Source organism: Zingiber officinale, chromosome 1B, assembly GCF_018446385.1.
Source record: "Zingiber officinale cultivar Zhangliang chromosome 1B, Zo_v1.1, whole genome shotgun sequence".
Taxonomy (NCBI): Eukaryota; Viridiplantae; Streptophyta; class Magnoliopsida; order Zingiberales; family Zingiberaceae; genus Zingiber; species Zingiber officinale.
Window position 1 is genome coordinate 109,035,505 of NC_055986.1, and position 22,899 is coordinate 109,058,403.

General features: G+C 36.6%; 1 protein-coding gene and 1 long non-coding RNA gene across 2 annotated transcripts; both read left to right on the forward strand.

The window, feature by feature from the left end:
* The first annotated feature begins 1,174 nt into the window (after positions 1 to 1,174).
* Positions 1,175 to 1,948, forward strand: LOC121986345. Its single transcript, XR_006113393.1, has 3 exons — positions 1,175 to 1,414; positions 1,495 to 1,608; positions 1,830 to 1,948. It is a non-coding gene; the product is annotated as an uncharacterized LOC121986345 (long non-coding RNA).
* A 73-nt stretch (positions 1,949 to 2,021) lies between these two features.
* On the forward strand, positions 2,022 to 21,258 carry LOC122040928 (cyclin-dependent kinase F-4-like). The gene is made up of 13 exons (XM_042600420.1): positions 2,022 to 2,029; positions 2,075 to 2,183; positions 2,509 to 2,577; positions 2,653 to 2,745; positions 2,823 to 2,961; positions 11,661 to 11,763; positions 11,851 to 11,903; positions 11,976 to 12,042; positions 12,255 to 12,363; positions 20,594 to 20,656; positions 20,761 to 20,829; positions 20,926 to 20,992; positions 21,068 to 21,258. Exons 1-13 carry the CDS (start codon positions 2,022 to 2,024, stop codon positions 21,256 to 21,258), a joined length of 1,140 nt encoding a protein of 379 aa, XP_042456354.1.
* Positions 21,259 to 22,899: the final 1,641 nt, after the last annotated feature.

The following is a 22,899-nucleotide window of genomic DNA, read 5'->3' on the forward strand; positions in this document are numbered from 1 at the left end:
AAGAAAATTTGGGTTGAACTGGATAAAGACTTTCATATATATTCCTTAGTTCCTTTCTTCTATTTCTGCCAAAGGAAACATAGGCAAAGGACTGCTGGATAAATCCTTTGGCCAACTTATTTTCCTTTATGTTTCCTACACTCTGTGAGAAACACAACCTTGGGGCCTTAATTTTGCAAGGGAAGCTGATTACTGAGATTTTTTTGTCCATTCTTCTGTTTTTTCTTTTCTAATAGATGGTAAACCACACACGATCTTCTTCGCCAGTTGAGTATAAATTAAGAAATATGAAACAACATAAGTAATTATTGAGAAACATTAACAATCAAGGTTTTGAAATCACATACACAACATGTGGTAGAGTCATCACATAAAGCATATCCAGTATGGTTATACATGCAGCTTCATTTATTGCCCATATCTTAACACCATTATATTGATAATAATGTCATATAGCATTTAAAAAAGTATGACTATATGAGTTTTTTTATTTACTATATAATATATAAAATAAGTAAATCAAATCCATATATGCAAACAAATATATGTCTAATCACTTAACAATTAAATTAATTATCCTAACCAATGTGGGCATAGATAATATATATAACACTAGATACATAATACATAACAATTAATGGTTATCAATTGGCCAATCCATAAAAGATATGTAGATGTATTCCTAAAAATACACATGCCATTAGATTTTATTTTACAATTTTATTGAATCAATCTACAGTAATTTTGATATGTTGAAATGAGAGAAAAATTATTGAGATAATATTAATCTGTTTAGATATGACATTCTAAATAAGTCAGGGTTACTAATGATATAGATTTGCATGGAGTGATAAATCCTTGTAGCTAAACCATAATGGTTGGGTCTAACATAACTTGATAATGATTAATCATTTGGACATTGAAAAGCTTTGTTGCATAATCCTTATGTGGCCTTAAGTAGATATAGTATAGGCCCCTTCCCTCACTAGATAAGTTTATGACTTTGTGCATAGACTTTTATAATAATTGTAACAGGAAATATGTTGTTTAGGTGCATTCATGCACAGATACATCTATGGAAGTGTCTTTGACAATTAACATTACTGCTTCTTCTGACATGATTATTGTATCCAAATCTCTGATGATTTTTCTTGTAACATTTTGTTGCCCAGGCTACACGCAGTTTCCTCTTCCGACATATATATTTGATACATGGCGCGAATGTGCTCTTGGTTGAGTTACTTTAAGTTCCAAGCCTTGTTTCTTGATGGAGTTATTGATCGGCGACTTTCTGTTCATGGTGACTTTATGCTCTCCTCTTTTGTCAACTGCACCTAGAAGTTATCCTGGAATCTACAGTCTCCAGAGGCAGCTATGCAGTGAAGTTGGTTTACTTGTTACATCGCCACCTTGTGTTGGTCTTCTTGCCTTTGTGTGTGCAACTAACCATTGTTATCCAGAAAATTGACATTTTCCTTTGTCTTATATGGCCAGTACAACTCTTGTTTGGAGCCCATGTGAACGTCCTGCCCCCAAAATAGTATTGCTGCAATGGTTTACGCATCAACTTCAATTTTGTTACTTCTATTTTCCAAGTCTAATAATATGGTTGGTTTAGGCATTAATTCTGTTTTTGTCTCTTCTATATTCAGAACCTAATAATTGTAACTAACTAAATCATTAATGACATTGGTGTTCTTATTTCAGGTGTGTTTCACTAGTTTGTTTCAGTTCCCTTATGATTTGAGTGCCTTCCATCAAAAATGGAGTTTAATAAACAAGAAATAAATTGATTAATTATTGCCATAAGTTTTAGTAAATTTCTCCAGTGCAGTGATTCTTTCAGTTCCTACAAAGTTTGTCTTTCACCAATACTATATGGACCAACTTCCTACCTTGAGACAGCAGCTTGGGCTCTTGACATCAGAATGACTCTTGTGCCTTCTCAGCATCTTTGGTTGAGAAATTTGGTCATAGACATCCTTCTCTTGACTAGGACGACAGGGAGTGCATAATCAGCCATGGAAAGGTGAATGTTGGATAACAACTGCTAATATGACTCGGCTATACTCAGATGTATTAATTGGGTCTCCTTATTCTGCAGGTACAACGTAATCAAGGAAGTTGGAGATGGCACTTTTGGTAATGTTTGGCGAGCCATAAGCAAACAAAGTGGTGAACTAGTGAGTGTCCACAAGAAGTAGTAGGCTACTATATTTACTCTAAATGACCTTTACTGCTTCTGTATTTATTCTCTCTAATCTGGATAGCTCTTTCTGGGAGTGTTTGACTGTCCTGTAAATTTCTATTTCTTTTTATCATTGTCTTAACTACAGGTTCGAATGCTACACATCATTATCTTGTTTTTTCGGTTGTCTCTGCATTGCTAGTTTTTGAAATGCAGTGAAAATGCTGTTATTATGTTTTTTATAAACCACAATTTGAATTTGTTACATTACTAAATATCATAAGGAAAATGGTTCTTGTTCTGACTGTTAGCAATTACAGGTTGCTATTAAGAAGCTGAAACGGAAATATTATTCGTGGGAGGAGTGTTTGAATCTCCAGGAAGTGAAGGTAGGTTAGAATATTACTTGTAAGCAATAAACATTCCTCTCTTTATTATTCTCATCAAGATGCAATTTTTTCCAGTCTTTACGAAGACTAAACCATCCCAACATTGTCAAGCTCAAAGAGGTTATTAGAGAGAATATTGATATATTATACCTTGTTTTTGAGTACATGGTATGCCTCATCGCTACATTTTTTCAATGTTTCTTTATTTTTTCACTAGAATTTGAATAAGGTTTATGGCTATTCAGGAATGCAATCTCTATCAACTTATGAAAGAAAGGGTTAAATCCTTTTCAGAGGTTGAAATTCGGAATTGGTGCTTTCAGATCTTCCGAGCGCTGGCTTACATGCACAAACAGGGTTATTTTCATCGTGACCTTAAGCCTGGTACTCCTCTCTCTCTCTCTCCCTCTCATATTTCCTCTGCAGATAAACAATTACAGATGCTGTAATGGCATCAAAATACTTTAGGGCCTTGAGACTTTTTTTTTTGTAAGCATAGGTCAACTTTTTAATTTCCATCCCATTAATTAAATGGATTAGCATTTCTATTAATGTGTTTATGACCTTTAGATTGCCTTCTAGGGTCTATGACAATTAAGCATTGAGGTGCCACAGCTCACACAAAAATTCCCATTTTGTCAGATTGTGCCTATACTAATCTTTGTAAATTCTCCAATCCTTTGCATGGAGTGCCTTGTTCACATTGTTAGATTTCTTGGTTGTGATATGAGTATATCCTACTCTAACTTCATTTTAGGATATAATAACAACTAAGCTTTATCTCACTAGGTGGGGCCGGTTACATAAATCTTTTTACGCCATTGAACTCTATCTCCTACTATATCATCATCTATACTTAAATAAATTTTATCTTGTTTTATTATTGCTAACCAAGTCTTTTTTGATCTTCCTCTTCCTCGTTTGATATACGTGTTTGTCATAGTTTCACATCACCTAATTGAAGCATTTATTGGTCGTCTAAGTACATGTTCGTACCATCTTAAACGTGTCTCTCGGAGTTCTCTCTCAATAGATGCAACTCCGACTTTCTCTCTAATGGTCTCATTTTTTATTTTGTCCATCCTCGTATGTCCACACATCCATCTTAACATCCTCATCTCTGTAACTCTCATCTTCTGCCCATATGCTCGAGTCATAGTCCAATATTCAGCTCCATATAACATAGCAGGTCTAACTGCGATTTTATAGGACTTTTCTTTAAGTTTTAAAGATACTTTACGGTCACATAAAACACTCGACGCTCTCCTCATTTCAACTATCCTATTTATATTCTATGTAAGACATTTCTCTTAATCCCTCCATCGTTTTGCAAAAACGATCCTAAATATTTAAAGTTCTTGGTTTCGTGTAACTCATTCTCTCCTATCTTAATAATTGTCTCATTATTTCTAATATTGCTAAACTTAAATTTCATATATTCTTCCTTTAATCTACTAAGCCTAAAACCTTTCCCTTCTAGTGTTTCCTACTAAGATTCTAGTTTAACATTTATTCCTTCACGTGTTTCATCTACAAAACAATATTATCCGCAAACAACATGCACCACAGAACTGTATTGAATGCGCGCAGTCAGTTCGTCCATAATTAGTGTAAAAAAAAAATAGAGACTTAGAGTTGATCTTTAATGTAATCATATTTTTATTGGAAATGCATCAGTTACTCCGCAGTCTTTACTTTGGTTGTTACATCCTCGTACATATCCTTAATTAGTTCAATATATGTTACGCTAACACATCTCTTTTCTAGAATTCTCCATATAATTTCTCTTGGAACTCTATCATAAGTTTTTTCTAAGTTAATGAATACCATGTGTAGATCTTGTTTTTGCTCCCGATATTTTTCAGTTAATTGTCTAAGAAGATGTATATCTTCTATTGTCGATTTTCCAGGCATGAACCCAAATTAATTTTCGATCACTATGATATCCTTCCTTAATCTTTTTTCTATTACTTTTTCCCAAAGTTTCATGGTATGACTCATTACTTTAATACCCCTATAGTTTGCACAATTTTATATGTCTCCCTTGTTCTTATATAAGGGAACTAGAGTGCTTATCCTCCATTGATCAGATATTTTTTCATTTTCAATATCATGTTAAATGATTTTATAAGTCATTTAATATCTTCTTTCCCTAGGCATTTCCATACTTATATGAGAATATCATCTGGTCCAACGACTTTTTCATTGTGCATCTCATTTAAAGTTTATTCTACTTTTGAAATTTGAATTTTACGATTAAAATTTAAATTTCTATCCCTATTTGATCTACTTAAATTATCTAAGTTAAGTTGGTCATCTAAACCTTCATTAAAAAGTAATACCTCTTCCACTGCTCTTTTATTTTTCCATCATTTACTAATATCGTATTACATTCATCTTTAATATATTTTATTTGGACAAGATCTCTTGTTTTCTTTTCTCTCACTTTAGCTATTCTATAAATGTTTCTTTCCCCTTCTTTTGTATCCAATTTTTGATATAATCGTTCAAAAGTTTCATTCTTTGTTTCACTCACTACTTTCTTAGCTTCTTTCTTGGCTATTGTATATTTTAAGTTTTTCTTATTCTTATGAATATATAATTCTTTATAAGCTATTTGTTTTTCCTTCATTTTCTCTTGTACTTTCTCATTCTGCCATTAAGATTCCTTACTTAGTAGTGCGTATCTCTTTGACACACCGAGTACACTCTTAACTATTATTTTCAACTTTGATACCATTTTATCCATGTTATATTAGAGTCATCGTATATTTCACCTAATGCTTGTACTTTTATCTTCTCCTTAAATATATTTTGCTTCTCATCCTTTAACTTCCACCACTTAATTCTAGAAATTGTATATATTTTCTTTTTAGTAATACTATGTTTGAAGCATATATCCAACACTACACTACTAACCTATGTTGGGTAGTTAAGTTTTCTTCAGGGATAATTTTACAATCTTTACAAATCTTTTTATCTTTCTTCCTGATCATAAGAAAGTCAATTTACGATTTATTATTTCCACTTTTAAATGTGGCGTTGCAAAAGAGTATGGTGGCAACCGAGAAGGAAGCGCACAGCGGTTCCGAGGGACGAGAAGCCGGAGCAGAAGGTTGTTCAAGAAGGCCGAAAAATGGGTTTGGACGAGCCCTATTCCGGATGGTTGAAATCACCCAAGCGAGTGAAGCGGAGTGAGAGCTCCGACCGAAAAGTCAACAGGCTAGTTGACTTCGGTCCGGGGGCCCGGATCACTTGGGGCGCCCCCGGAGTGCTTCGCCCAACGGGGGGCCGGATCGACACCGTCCAGCCCCCAGAACCCTTCCAGTCGACCGACTGGAGCAGAAAGTTTATCGAAACTCAACATGTTGCGATTCGTTGCGACTTGGATAAAATTTTATCCACGTTCAGGCGCTTGGAATCTTTCCAGACACCCCAATCAAGGCTATAAATACAATCCTGATCCCAGAAGCTAAATATAACACTTGTAAATGTTCTACCTTTTGTTTAGCTTTGTATTTGAGTACTTTAACTGTTGTAAGAGACTTCTCCGCCTGAAGGAGAAGGAGATTTGATAATGAGCTTTACTTGTCTTGAATTAGCAATTCTCTGATATGCTTTACTTCTTGTTTGTTATTTAGTTTCTTTTTATGCATGTGCTTCTTAATAAAAACTTATAAAGATTGAGAAAGGGTGTTCATTTTTTGTGCAGGGCAATTCACTTCCTTTTGTCAACCTCTAAGGGATCAACAAGTGGTATCAGAGCCCAACCGCTTTAAGAGGATTGATCGTCGATCGAAAGAGATGGCCGGACCGAGCATCTACCCACCTAAGTTCAAGGGGGAATTTGCGAACTGGAAGAAAAAGATGGAGGCTTTTTTAAAAATAGATTTTGATTTGTTATTAATCATGAAGTTTGGTTTTGTAGCACCAGAGGGCAAAGAAGAATACCAATGGACGAAAAAGGAGCAAGCTGACTTCGTGACAGACGACAAAGAGTTTCATTTACTTAGCGTTTTACCACCTCAAGAAGTCAATCAGATCGGAACCTATGAGTTAGCTAAGGAGTTCTAGGAGAAATTCCTAGAACTACACGAAAGGACCTTGAAGGCCAAACTCATGAGACGGGATCTGCTCCGGGTCCAGATCAATAACCTCCGATTAGAAGAAGGTGAAACTGTCACACACCTTCACTCAAAGATCAAGGAACTCATCACCGGACTCACGAATCTTGGAAAAAAGGTAATCAACCGAGATTCGCTAAGGTATGTGCTTAACGCCTTTCCTAGGACTGCTAAATGGGTGTTCTTAGTAGATGCTTATTATATTTCTAAGGATCTAGAGGTAAGTACTTTAGAAGAGTTATTTTCGATATTTGAAGTTCATGAAACAAGATGTGCAGATTTGAAAGAGCCCAAGCACAACATTACCTTAAAGGCAAAAATGGATGAACTAGAATCTGAAACTTCCCTTGACGATGACGAAATAGTGTTCATGGTAAGGAAATTTAAAAAGTTTTTTAAAATTAATAAATTCAATCAAGTGCAGGGCAAAAAAAGAAAAAGAAAGGTAAGATGCTACCACTGCGATGAAGAAGAGCACGTCAAAGACAACTACCCAAAATTGAAAAACAAGGAGATGAATAAGAAACCAATCCAGACAAAGTATAGAAATCTAAAGGCGACGTGGGACGAAACGTCGTTCGAGTTGGAGATCGAAGTCCTTGCTGGACTTGCGCTAGTGACAAGTCACCAAGAAGAAGATGACGAAGCAAGCTCATCCGAAATGAATATTGAGAGCACCGATGAAAGGGGAGCAACATCGGAAGGAAGCAGTACTTCAGGAGGAGCATCAGATCGACAAGGTAAGTCAGGTACGATCTTTACTTCCTGATCAGTTATTTAAATTTTAAAATTTTATTAAAAAATTCTTGTCAATTAGAAAATAATAATAGTAAATTATTAAAAGAAAACAATGAATTAAAAGGAATTCTAGCTACATGTTGTCGATTAGAAGATTTTGACAAAATAAAATTAGAAAATGTAAAATTACAAGAACAAATATAGAAGTTAAATACTGCATGTTTGAATTCAAATTTGTAAAGAGTAAATTGACACTTTAGATATCACAACGGCCAAATCAGAAAATTATTAAGAAAATATATTTCAACAAATTTTTTGATTAATCCAGTGGGAAGGAATCTATTTTGGGTTCCAAGATCATGCTTAGGTGAAATTGTTATGCATGCCTTATTTTTTAATTTTTTTTCTTACAAATAAATTATTTTGCATGATTTCTATTAGAAATTAATTAGAATTTAATTTATCTGAGAAAGAGAATTTCATCACTTATCAATAAGAAAAATTTTAAATTTTTCTGACCATTAAATTATTTTGTATGAATTGTTTAAGAAAAATTATATTTGTTCATTTAAAAATATCTTGTAGAGTTATTTTTATAAAATTATCATTTTCTCTATCTAAGAATTTTTTTTTCAAAATTTTTTTTTGATCATTGATGAATTTTCTATAAATTTTTTATCCAAATGAAAATTTTTAATATTAAAAACTCTTAAAAATTTAATTTTTAAATTTTATTTTTTCTACAAAGTTACTATTATACATTCTCAGAAAATATTTCAAAATCTTTTGAGATTAATAATTATTTTTTAAGATTTTTTTTAAAATGTCTTTATGTAGAAAAGAATTTATTTCTGTTTAAAATAATATCATTTTTTTAAAAATTATATTTGCTTTATATATATATATGACTATTCTAACTGTTATAAAATTTTTTCAAGAATTTTTCTAAGTCTAATTTTTTTTTAATTTTTCAAAAATAGTTTATCCAATTTTTTGAAACTTAAAACTTCTTAATCTTTTCTGGATGATAGTGTTTTTTTTACGGTTAGACTCTATTTTACATTTATTTCAAGTTATTTTCATGAAAAACCCTTATTTTTAATATGATCAAAAGGGGAGAAGTAGAGATTAAGTCAACAGGGTAGTTGACTTCGGTCTGGGCACCCGGATCACTTAGGGCGCCCCTGGGGTGCCTTGGCCAGCAGGGGTAGGATCGACACCGTCCGGGCGCTAGGAAACTTTTGGGGTGCCCGGTTCAGAAAGTTTATCGAAACTCAACGTGTCGCGATTTGTTGCAACTTGGATAAAATTTTATCCACGTCTAGGCGCTTGGAACCCTTCCAGGCGCCCTGATCAGGACTATAAATACAATCCTGATCTCAGAAATTAAATACAACACTTGTAAACGTCTATCTTTTGTTTAGCTTTGTATTCGAGTACTTTAACTGCTGTAAGAGGTTCTCTGCCTGAAGGAGATTTGATAGTGAACTTTACTCGCCTTGGATTAACAATCCTCTGATTGCAAACCAAGTAAACTATCTGCCTCTTCCTTCTTGTTTGTTATTTAGTTTCTTTTTATGCAAGTGTTTTTTAATAAAAGCTTATAAAGATCGAGAGAGGGTGTTCATTTTTTGTGCGGGCAATTCACCCTTTCTTGTCGGCCTCTAAGGGACCAACACTTAATCTTTTAATGAACTATCTACAATAATATCCACTCCATTTCTTGCTTTACTCATTTCAGTGCAGGGATGGCAATTTTCCCCACGGGTTTGGGGCCCCGCGGGGAAAACCCGAAATGGGGATGGGGATCCCCGATTTTTCGGGGATGGGGCGGGTTTTGGGGCGGGTATGGGAATACTATCCCCATCCCCGAACCTGCCCCGATTATTATTATTATTATTATTAATAAATAATAATATGATTTTTTAAAAAAATATTAATAATAGTGTTAATATTAATATTAAAATTTTTGAAAATATTATTAATAATAATATTATTGATATTGATATTAATATTAATATTATCATTAATAATTATTATTAAATAATAATAATAATAATAATATAAATTAAATTTAGAAATGGGGCGGGGATGGGGAATCCCCGAACCCGAAAAAATGAGAACGGGGCGGGGATGGGAATGGCAAACCCGCCCCCGCCCCGCCCCATTGCCATCCCTATTCCAGTGTACCATAACTTAAAACCCGAATTTTCTATCATTTTTGCTTTCTTGCCTACCCATTTTGTCTCTTGTATAGACAAAATACTAATTCTTCTTCTAATTATCGTATCTACCACCTTCATTGATTTAACAGTGAGGGTTCCTATGTTCTATGTTCCAAATTTTAGATTACTAATTTTTCTATCATATTTGTTCTTATCCAGCCTATGGTGTGAGAACTCTTGCCTATTTAACGCTACACTCAAGTTCTCATGGAGATGTAGCGGTTATTGCTGGCATGTTACAGTCAGACATTGTAACACGAACTCGCACATATTTAGCACTATACAAATTCTGGAGATGTAGCAATCCTTGCTAAGATGTTACAGTCTGCAACGTGTTCCTTCCGGAGAACAACGTAGCATTAGCGCAATATTTTAATGGATCTATTCATTGAATATTTTCCATAGTTTTAGTTGGCAACCTAATGTAATCCTCTGTAGGTCCAAAAGGGATTCAGATATCACCACAATGACAGGATATTGTCCACTTTAGACCTAAGCCCACATGGTTTTATTTTTGGGCTTTACTCAAAAGACCTCATACTAATGGAGATATCTTTCTCTTATAAATTTATGATCTTTTCCATGTGTTTTCAATGTGGAACTATGTTTGTAATCTTGTAATCCCAAAAATCCCTCCTCAAACAAAGGACCAAGGTCCTCCTCAAGAATCGTGTCACTATTGACCTGCTCAGGCCTCCCCTTGAGTATCGGGTCACTCTTGACATGCTCAAGGTCTCTCCTCAAGTATCAGGCCACTGACCTGCTCAGGGCCTCCCTTACTTCGTTTAAGGTTTTAACCACATGGTTCGATCTTGGATCATGGCTTTGGCTCGTGCTTCTTCCGACGGTTAGTCCGGTGAAAAGAGACCTCGTTCTGATACCAATTGTAGGTCTAAAAGGGATTCAAATATCTCCACAATGATATGATATTGTCCATTTTGGACCTAAGCCCTCGTGGTTTTATTTTTGGGCTCAACCCAAAAGGCCTCGTATCAATGGAAATATCTTTTTTTTATAAACTCATGATTTTTTTATGTGTTTTTAATGTGAAATTATGTTTGCAACCTTACAACTCCAACACCCTCTTCCTTTATCCAGACTTGGGATCGACCATGACCGGTCCGGACGGAGTTAACTTCATTTTAGGATAAATAGATAAATTTATCCTCTGGTAAATTTTAATAAATTTGTTTTTCAATGATTTCATTCTTTAGTTTTAGTAGAAGCATTCTTATACCTTGTTGTAGCGTATGCTTGTCAAAGCAAACTCATTAAATTGGTGCTCCATTGGCAGTTGAAACAATTATTTTCATTCCTTTTTCCGGAAGATACAGAGATTGGGCAGTTAGAGCACTGATCGAATTATATTAAGGATTATTTCATACTTCCCTTCAAAAATAGGTTTGCATCCAACCAATTGAAAAAGAACCTGAATTTGCACTTTGCAGAATTTTGCAAAAGAAGCCAATATACGATAGCACTTGGATATAAGAAATAGTTTGTGGAGGATATGTTAACCTTATACTGCGGCAATATTTTGTGATACTGGTGTAGATGTAATAGACTGTTATCTCTAGCATTAATGGGAGACTGCTCTGTCCCTGTTAATCTTTGAAAATTATCACATGATAAGAAAGGCTTGGGCCATATTTGAGAAAGTACTAGATAGTCGAATCTGGCAGCTTTCCTCCCTAATCATATCTATTGATAACTATTTTTGCTTGGTGTGCTAGAGTTGATTATGCAAAATGAAGTCTGCTGTTTTTCTGCTGTAGCTGAAGTTTCTTTTAAGTTGTAAGTGGACTGTTATGCATGTGATTCATTCACCAGGATATCTGTATGTTGTAACAAGTGTTATATCTGGCCCTTTTTTTTCATAGCACTTAAATTTATGAAACATTTTATTCTATTAATTTCCTCTCTTAACTGTGGTCAATTTTTGCATAATGTTTTGGTGAAGTTGGCATTCTGTTAAGCTGTATTTTACTTATTGTAGAGAATTTGCTGGTTACTAAAGACCTTGTGAAGATAGCAGATTTTGGCCTTGCTCGTGAAATCCTTTCTAAGCCACCATTCACAGGATATGTATCAACACGCTGGTGAGTATATTTCTGATTTGCATTTTACATCTGATCTTTTGATGCCTTTTTATTTGCTTATTCTGAATTGGATATGCCATGTTTCAGGTACCGAGCTCCAGAACTTTTGCTTCATTCTTCTGTTTATAATTCTGCAGTTGGTGAGTGAATTATTCCTGGAATTTAATAACCCTTGCAGTTAATATGAAATTGTTGATTGCTTCAAATTTCAGATATGTGGGCAATGGGAGCTATCATGGCTGAACTTTTCACCCTTCATCCGCTTTTTCCTGGCTCAAGGTACTTGTCAAAATCATAAGCATGTTCTTTGTGAAAAAAAATGGAATAACATCCATAAGTATTATTTTAGAAAATAGTGCTAAAATCCCTTTGTTGAACATAACAATTTGTGCATTGAAAAGTATGTTATTTTGGTTTTGACTAAAATTGTGTTACAGCATTTGCCACAAATCCTTTTATACTACTAAGCTTATTTGATTTACATTTTTCAGTGAGGCAGATCAGCTATGCAAGATTTGCAGTGCTATTGGATCTCCCAATAGTGACTCATGGTCTGAAGGGCTGCAATTTGCAGCAGCTATGAACTATCAGTTTCCGCAGGTGTGGTATATTGATTTGTGATATTTTTTTCTCTTCTCTGGATGCCTCTTTTTGATGATTTAGTTAACTAATTTTTCATCCTATGTTATTATCAAGGTTTAAAATCTCGACCTGTGCTAGGTTTTTGGTCCGAGACCAGAACGATACCATTTCGGTATCGTGCCGTGCCGATATGACTTCTGTATTTTTTTATTTATATATAGGTCTATGCTGCCGTGCTAACGGTGCGGTGCCGTGCTAACGGTGCAATCCACGTCAGCCGCGTGAAACAAAAAACGCCGTGTGAACCAAAAAATGCCACCTCGTGCTGCGAGCCCTAGCAGAACGGGAACACATCTCCTGCCGTGAGCCCTAGCAGAAGCGGCCACCTCCTGTCGCGAGTTGTCTCCTCTCCGGCGAGCCGTCGTCTCCTCCTTTCCGGCAAGCCGTCTCCTCTCCGGCGAGCCGTCGTCTCCTCCTCTCCGGCAAGCAGTCTCCTCTCCGGCGAGCCGTCATCTCCTCCTCTCCGGCAAGCCGTCTCCTTTCCGGCGAGCCGTCTCCTCCTCTCTAGCCGCAAGCTCTCCTTGCTGCGAACCGTCTCCTCTCCGTGAGCCGCAAGCTCTCCCTCTCTGAAACCTAGCTGTGAGCCGTCTCCTCTCCGCGAGCCACCTTCCTCTCCAGCCGTAAGCTCTCCCTCTCCGAAACCTGTCGCGAGCCATCTCCTCTCCGCGAGCCGCAAGCTCTCCCTCTCCGAAACTTGCTGCGAGCCATCTCTCTGCGAGCCGTCTCCTCTCCGCGAGTCGTCTCCAGCCGCAAGCTCTCCCTCTCCGCGAACCCTAGCAGAAGCGTCGGCGCCTCCCTCTCCGGATCCCAGAACCGAATCGCCTCTCTCGCCGAAGCTTAGACGCGAGATATCTCCGCCCACGCCACGATTAGCCGCCCACTCCAAACTGCACGGCTAGGTTTTTGCCTGGAAAATCCTTCTCCGGTAAAAGTTTCTATGTCGGTACTTTGTTTGCTCTATTCTGTGCTCATCGATATGAAAATTAAACTATATAGAACAGTGCTACATTTTTCTGTTCCAATATTGATAAATTCTTGTTTATATGAGAATGTGCTCTGGAAATTGAAATAATAAGAAATTTCTAAGTTGAAAGTCCTATAGAAACAATGTAAGGTGTATAACTTGAGATTCAAGTAATAGAAATCTGAACTACATTTAACTTATAGTTGTATTCTTGACATTCAATTCCATATTTAACTTAGCTGATGTTCTGTTAGGACAAGATATATGTGTGGCCAACATCAAAAAATAGCAATTGGTTTTCGCCTGGAAAATCCTTCTCCGGTAAAAGCTTGTGTGCCGGTACTTTGTTTGCTCTATTCCGTGTTCATCGATATGAAAATTAAACTATACATTATAATTTGACGAGTTACAAACACATTAATTGCTCCGGTAATTGGTGAGGATGGATGTATTATACGAGTCTTATAGGTCATGCTTAATGTATCTATATCATATCTATCACTTGATGCTATATCTATTTTATGGAGAGACATAGAAGAGGAGAATTGTCTCTGATAGTCTGATTGAATCAGATTCCTATTGAAACTTTCTATAAAAAAACACAATTTAACAATCAAACATACACTAGGAATTCAGATGACAACATTATATGCAGGACTTGTGGATACATTGATAATTTTGTGTTAATTCATTTACTTTCAGTATTCCTTCTATAGAATGTTGTATTTTTTTTAATCTAAGTAATGAAAATTTGATTATTAGGTTGTTATTTCATGACATCATCAAGTCATAGCAGCATCGACAATATGAGATTTCAAGCTGTAACAAACAATGGTTTGTGTTTCTAGATGAACCAAGAATTCTGGAAGACAGTATTACAAATGTGGGCAACATGGATGGCAAAAGTGGGTGACGCCCGATACTAGTTCATCTGACAATATTGAAAGTGAACACAATGCTTCTCATGGACATAATCCGGGAATAATCCATGTATCAAAATTTATTTGGATATCAATAACGGTGAACCTGATTCTCTTAGCTCTAATACTGATTGTGTTGTTAGTTCATCTGGTTAGTGTTAAGTAATGTTGGTTTTGTAATGTAATTGGTTAAATGTTTGTAATTATGGATGCAAATCATCAGTTTAAATTCCGTATTGTCGAAACTGGTATGGAAATCCAACAATTATATTGTTGTCTCTCTAATTAAGTTGCTTCAATTTTGTACTCGTGATCGACACTCAAAACCGGGGGTGGATCTTCTGGACCAGGAATTCCTGGTCCACCCCTGGACCACAAATGAGTACTAAAACTTATGGGGACTTTGATTGAATATCAACATTCATAGATAGTTATAATTTTAAATAAACTCAAACTCAATATTTTTTTATTTCATTATATTCTTGTAGGTAGTTGGACTCGGAATAGTTGGGACTCCAATCTTGTTATTGTCAATATGCCCTTTTCTTGATAGATTAAGAACAATCCATTGTGAGGATAAATTATGTAACTTGATAATTTATATGCCAGCTTTAAATCGGTCAGCTCAAAATAAAAAAATGATAAACGCAACTTGATAAGCCACTTCTGTAACTTTAAATTGGTCAACAAAACAAATCTTTATTTACATTTTGAGGCTAAATTTTGTAACTTGATAAGGATACAATCTTCAAAATTTTGCAAGTTGTTTGTCCAACCAATCAAGGCTTCTGGATCGATCCAGCGATCAATCTCCAGATCCTGGATCGATCACTGGATCCAGATGCGCTGGACTGATTCCCATTTTTCTTTGCTGATTTGTTTCAAATTAATTAATTATTGATTTTTTCTTTTGTTTTTCTGGGCAATCAAGGTCACGATATGATCATTATTCCAGAAATATAAAGCTCGTTCAGCAACTTGTCAGTCATGTTTGCTTTAGTTAGTTGATGTCTACTATAATGTGAGCATTGGGCACAATCTAGTCACTATAAGTGCTGATGCTAACAAGCAATTTTCAGAAGGGAATGTGCATATAACAGAGAAGCAAAAGCCAACAAACACACTGCTAGAAACTAAATTGGACAGCAACCTTGAATTTCATATTTACATCGTTTGCTGACATACAACACAATGGATACAAATTCCAACCATCCATCTGTAATAGGTCAATTGAGTCCAGAAACATATAAAATTTAAATCAGTATTTGGCATCAAAACACAATTCTTCGATTACAATATAATCAAAACTAAAAAAATTATTGGCTAATTCTAGTTGACTGAAAGCTTCTCTGATACTGGAGCAAAGGGAATACACCAAATCGAAACCAAAGCCAAGGCAAATCTTCTCTAACATTGGATTCACTGAAAGAAAACACATATCAAGTTAAATACAAACAACAAGAATAGAAATGTTTAACCTTAAACCGTAGGAAAAACATACCTTAGAAGGAGGGAGACCCTTTCCATTTCCATAACAAAAGCTTGTGTTTCTCTAATCACTGTTGATACATACAGCAAATGCACTAAACCAAATAACAAACACCTCAATACAAGAAATGCACTAAACCAATCAAACATACAAACAAAGGAAATAGATATACCAACCATAGATAATTACAACATCCTAGCGCATGTTATTAGAACCTGTAATAATAAAGATAATTTATTAATTTCATTTTCTCAATAAACAATAAATCACTATAATTTAACCAATTAAAACTTTGATAGTACCAGCTATAGATCCCAAATCCGGTTCATATGTGTCGTTAAGACTGATATGAGTATTATCTTCATTTGATCTGATAATTGACAAATTGTCATATATAAAAGATAATAAGATAAATTTGTAATTGCAAGAAAAAATATAATAAAAATAAAAAATTGAATCGACACATACCCTTGTTGCAAATTGGGACAGTTACGCTTATCATGTGACACACCTCGATGTCCACATCCACGACAAAACCTGGAATTTGATGTTGATTTTTTCTTTGATGATTTTAATCTCTTCTCACATCCCTTAATTCTTACTACAGAAGGATCAATAATACCAAAGGTCTCATCAATTGATTTCTTTTTTTTACTTCTATCATTGCACGTTGTACTGATGGACATCTCTTTCATTTTGTTGTACATACAATCGAATTGTTTATCCAAAAAGGTTGTCTTCTCATTACTCATAGATGCATCATCAACTAATACTGATGCTTTATAGGATAGCCTTGAGTGCCTCGACATCAAATACCTTTCTGAATCTGGATCATCAATGACATTTTGCTTCCTTAAAGCATATATTGCTCCAACTTTTGCATCTTGTGTCCATCGTTTTAGTATATACGTATCAGGCAAATGAAACACTTGGTTGATACGAAAAAAAGCTAACATATGTTTGCATGGAATGCCATCAAACTCAAATTTCATACAACTACACGATATGTAATCCCTTTGTTTGTCATGCGCGAGCACTCTTGATTTTGAGGAAGAAGAACTTTGAAATTTCATCACATGGTAAACTGCTGTGACAACTTCAGTAAATGTCTGTTGCACATAGTAACTATGACTCTCGGTCATTTCACTTTGAAACTCCAGCCATTTCTTTTTTGTGTACAGCTTAACCATTTGAGTTTCCATTGGCCAAGTTGTATTAATCTTGGGATGTTCATTCATATCAATATGATCCGCAACTAACTCATTGTGTCTTTGGTGTCTCAGTGCTCTATTAAAACGTGTGATAAAATCCATTAATGAGTTCTTATTTGAGATATATTTCTTGAAAAATGCATGTGAACCTTCAGATCTTTGGCTACTTGACATTCCTGCAGAAAATACATGACTAAAATATGCTGGGACCCATCTGTGTCGCAATTCATACATCAAGGACAACCAATCATTCTTCTCTAAGTTAGCATCCTTGATAGTCTCTTCCCATGTCTTCTCAAAATCATCAGGTGTTGTAGAATTTACAATGACGTTCTTTATGTTGTGATAATGGTTTAGAAAAGTCAAAGGGTCCAATTTATCTGGAAATTTGTTCAATATGTTCCACAAACAATATCAATGTACTGTTTGAGGGAAAACCTGTGCAATAGCTTTTGTCATAGTATGATCCTGATCAGTGATGATAATATTTGGTGCACCTTTAGGCATGACTTCTAAGAATTTTGTAAGCAACCAAACAAAAGACTCAGTTTTCTCATCACTAAGAAATCCGTAACCAAAAAGAATTATTTGATGATGATGATTAACTCCAACAAATGGTGCCAAAATCAAACCATATTTATTGGTGTTATATGTCGTATCAAATACAATTGCATCACCAAATACACTGTATGCCCTTCTTGATACATGATCAGCCCAAAAGTACCCTACTAAATTTGTTATCTGAATCAGTCTCGTAGGGAAAGAAAAATGCTGAATTCTTCTCTTGCTCAGATGTAAAAAATTCGATCAGTGTTTCAGCATCAATACCCTTTTGTTCATCCCTTAGATTTCTCTCAAAGTTTATAATATCAGTTTCTGTACAACCTACCCGTTCAGGGTCTCCATACTCTTATCTCTAATAAACGCATTTGTTGACAAGTTGGTATATTGGCCTCTGAAAACTGTTTTGTCAATGATTTTTTTGGCTGCCGAAACACTACGATGTGAGCGTAGCAAATGCACCTTTGATAGAGTCGAGAGCGGATGATTATGGGCTTCTATGAAGTTACAAACAACCCAATCCGGTCTCGTCTGTTTCTTGACAAATGCAATATTTGCCTTACAACCCGTTCTAACTGTGCCACGTGTTCTTTCCCTTGTCTGTTGATCAAGGTTTGGATGTTTATTGTGTCGCATTATATCTGTATGCCCTTCTTTAAAGTACACAATTTGTTTCTACGTCACTTCATTTGTTATTTTGTTTTTCCTGCTCGTGCTATTCCTTGAACTAAATCCGGCTTCCCATGCATATTGGTTATAGAACGAATATGCATCCTCTAGAGATGAGAATTCCATTCCAATTTTTGACTTTCGATCATCTGCAACTTGGGGAATGAATTCTTGATCATTAACTCTATTTTCTTCCATTTCTGGACGCCCTCGTATTATATTTGACAATAAATAAAAAAATAAAAGTTGTTACAATTAACAGAATAACAGTCTGAACAGAATAAAACAAAAGTGATTCTGATATAGATACATCATCAAGTCATAGACATAATATAGATACATTAGTAGATACCAATTGCTATTTTTTGATGTTGGGCACACATATATCTTGTCCTAACAGAACATCAGCTAAGTTAAATATGGAATTGAATGTCAAGAATACAACTATAAGTTAAATGTAGCATTGTTCAGGTTTCTATTATTTGAATCTCAAGTTATACACCTTGCATTGTTTCTATAGGACTTTCAACTTAGAATTTTCTTATTATTTCAATTCCAAAGTATATTCTCATATAAACAAGGTATATCAATATTGGAACAGAAAAATGTAGCGCTGTTCTGTATAGTTTAATTTTCATATCGATGAACACAAAATAGAGCAAACAAAGTACCGGCATAGAAACTTTTACCGGAGAAGGATTTTCCAGGTGAAAACCTAGCCGTGCAGTTTGGAGTGATCGACTGATCGTGGCGTGGGCAGAGATATCTCGCGTCTGAGCTTCGGCAAGAGAGGCGATTCGGTTCTGGGGTCCGGAGAGGGAGGCACCGTCGCTTCTGCTAGGGTTCACGGAGAGGGAGAGCTTGCGGTTGGAGACGGCTCGCGGAGAGGAAGGTGGCTCGCGGAGAGGAGACGGCTCACGGCGCGGCAGGGAGAGCTTGCGGCTGGAGAGGAAGGTGGCTCGCGAAGAGGAGACGGCTCACGGCTAGGTTTTAGAGAGGGAGAGCTTGCGGCTCACGGTAGGGGGAGCTTGCGGCTCGCCGGAGCGGAGGAGACGACGACTCGTTGGAGAGGAGGAGACGGCTCGCGGCAGGAGGTGGCCGCTTCTGCTAGGGCTCACGGCAGGAGATGTGTCCGCGTTCTGCTAAGGCTCGCGACAGGAGGTGGCGTTTTTTGGTTCGCACGACATTTTTTTTTCACACGGCTGACGAGGACTGCACTGCACCGTTAGCACCGCAGCATAGACCTTCTGTATTAGATAAATATATTTATTGTGTATAATTTAAAATAAGTTGTATATTGATTTTATATAAGTTCTCCATTATTGAACAACATAATATTATTAGAAAAAAATAATTAAACATAATTTTTTTTAAAAAAAAATTGATCTATTGATAACTCAAATTAAAATTGATATATCATAATATGTTACTTTACTAATACTAAATGAAGTGACGTGAGTCAAACTGAAGTATTGGTTCTCGTAACATTTTATTTAGATAAACTTTATAGTTTTCTAATATCCCGATTAAATAATCATAATTATATAAATAATTATATAAATTAATAAAAAGATGATATTTTATATATAATAATTATATAAATTAACTATTTATTCATTTAATTAATTGTTAATTTAAATAATATATATTTAAATAGAAAAAAAATTAGAATATCAAGTAAACATTAAAACAAAAAAAATAATACAAATAATAAAAAAATTATCAGAAAATAAATTTGATTTATTAGAATTTTTTAGAGTTTTCAAATAAAATTTAAAATAGTAAAAATAATTTCTGAATATCAATTAATAAAATTAATATATTTTTAAAAATTTTTAAATATTTTTTTATTTTTTTATTAGGATAATTTAATTAGGATTTATAAAAGTCTCTTTGAAATATTATACTTGAATTGAGAATTATTTGAATTAAATAATTCACAATTTTAATTTTGTAGAGTACGCTTCTAGCGACGCCAAAGGATGCCTTCGGCGGCCATCTTGCGATGCTTCAGGCACTACCGGAGGCGTCCTGCGACGCCTCTGATCCACTTCTGTTGCGCGATGTGCATGTGTAACACATGAATGACGCATGCGAAATTGGAGAGCATAATGTACTGGTTTTGCTCCCCATCAGAACGGTAAAAACTGTTCCTACCATCCAACATGGAATTATATTTCAATCAGTTATTATCAAGTTGCACATAGCAACATGACCTTACATACGAATTGCCTTTTATTTTGTTGCTTAAATGACCTTTTCGAAGAGTTGTCCCCCTCAAAGATGTTATACACGTGTCATAGAAAGCCTTGGCTTTCTCATATGCTTTAGGAGATTAAAGATGTTTTGACATTTCTTCTTCTCGTTGCCCCAGTTTGCTGGCGTCCCTGTTTCTGTCATTCATTCAGCTAGCAAGGAAGCGGTGGACCTTATCTCAGTACGTCAGGGAATGTGTTCATTTCCTTTTATTATTGTATGCTCAAGATATATGATCTTTTGATGCTCTGTTAGTTTTTAATTTTATTCACGTATATTTTGCAGACACTTTGTTCCTGGGACCCAAGAAAAAGACTCACAGCAGTAGAAGTTCTTCAGCATTCATTCTTCAAGGTAGTGAGTTGGATAGTGGCCTTGTGTTGTCCGATTTACTTCAAACACTATTAACTGACAGGATTTGTTATGCTCATCTTACTTGTCCATTTACAGCCTTGCTTTTGCATCCCGCCATCACCTCAGTTGAAATCAGAAGGGGTGCAGAAAACGCCTTCATCAGGTTCTCTCCCTCTCTCCCTCTCTTTACTTTTATAGTTTTTAATTCCACTGATTTGTAATTTTTTGTACTACTAAGCTGTAACGAAAAGCTCTTTGGTCTCAATAAGCGCTAGAGAGCATTCTGTTGGAGTTTTATCCAGTACTAGGTTCCCAAATAACTTGTCATCAGCTAATACAAATGGCTTTTCAAGGACAGGTGATTATTTGTCCAATTTGTTGTGTTGCTTGTTCTCGTTTTCTTTACTTTTATTCAATTCAAATGGCTGACCTAGTTTATCTTTTAAATGTATCAGACGCGCAAAGAAATCTGGAAACGAATCATCAGGTAATTAAATCTCTTTAATATGTCAATATTTGATTATATAGAAGTTCTGTTTTTCTTCTCCCTTTGTTATCGTATCCACATCGACAGGACTGGCAGAGAGAAAATATTTCTGATAGTGGTATTAAAACACATAAACATCAATCGAGTTTAAGAGACATCCAAGGTACCTCTATTATGATTAAGATGAAGTGATTTCTTCGATCCAGTTCTTACTCTTTATTTTGATACCAGGTTGATCCCGTCCGGAGGCTGAGTCGGACAGAGGCCGGTCGCGGTGGACTGGGCGTTGACAGCAAGTTGCGGGCGATGCAGGCTCCCCACGGGTGGCTGACGCCGCTACAGGACCCTGCGCACACTCAGACGATCTCCCTTTTCACGTTAGAGACCGAAACCCAGGGAAAAGTCCCCGGATCAGGCCCTCCGACGCTCAAGTCAGGTCCTTTTTCCCCAGAAAGAACAGAGAGAAACAGAAGGAAAAAAAAAAACAGTTGTGGAAAAAGGGTGACGAGAGAGTATGTGCGTGTACCTGCGTACGAGGGATTTCTCCCCTTTTATGCGTCCTCCTGCTGGAACCTGCCCCTCTGTCAGAAAACGTTAGACGCCCGGCTTTGTCCTCTAGTCCTGGACACCTGTCGCGCTGCTATTTGTTGTGAAAGCATCTTTCTGTTAGGAAACTCCGCCTTTGCACTCGGGTTTTGTCCTGTAATGAGGGACAGCTGGCAGGCTACTACTGGCTATGAGGGCATCTTTTCGTTTCAGGAACCTTCGCCTTCGCCCGCATCGTTGGTATGTAATGATTACCCCTGACGGACCGTTGAGATTCTCCGCTCCCGTATTACTTAGCTCCTCCGATCCATTGTGTCCCCGCACCAGCCTGCACCTGTGGTTCGTATTTCCAGGCCTCCAACTCGCAGACCTGCAGCCCTAACTATCTAGACATAGCTATGCTGATCTTCAACCTGCCTCCTGCGCTTTGTACTTCCTGACCCTCAACCGCAGGTCTGTAGCTCGGGCTACTTCTGATCAGCTCTGTCGCTTCCGACCCATTGGCCTATACTCCCAGTTCTTGGCCTCTGCTTAGCTCTGTCGATCCCGACTTGCATCCTGCGCTTTGTACTTCCTGGCCCTCAACCGCAGGTCTGTAGCTCGGGCTACTTCTGATCAGCTCTGTCGCTTCCGACCCATTAGCCTGTACTCCCAGTTCTTGGCCTCTTCTTAGCTCTACCGATCTCGACTTGCATCCTGCGCTTTGTACTTCCTAGTCCTCAACCGCAGGTTTGTAGCTCGGGCTGCTTCTGATCAGCTTTGCCTCTTCCGACCCATTGGCTATACTTCCAGTTCTTGGCCTCTGCTTGGCTCTGCCGATCCCGACTTGCATCCTGCGCTTTGTACTTCCTGGCCCTCAACCGTAGGTCTGTGGATCGAGCTGGCTCCACTCAGCTCTGCCGATCCTGACCGGCCTATGTGCTCTGTATTTCCGGGCCCTCTACTGCAGGTCCGTGGATCGAGCTGACTCCGCTCAGCTCTGCCGATCCTGACCCGCTTCTACCTATGCTGAGCCCTGACTGCCCTGTCAGCCTGCC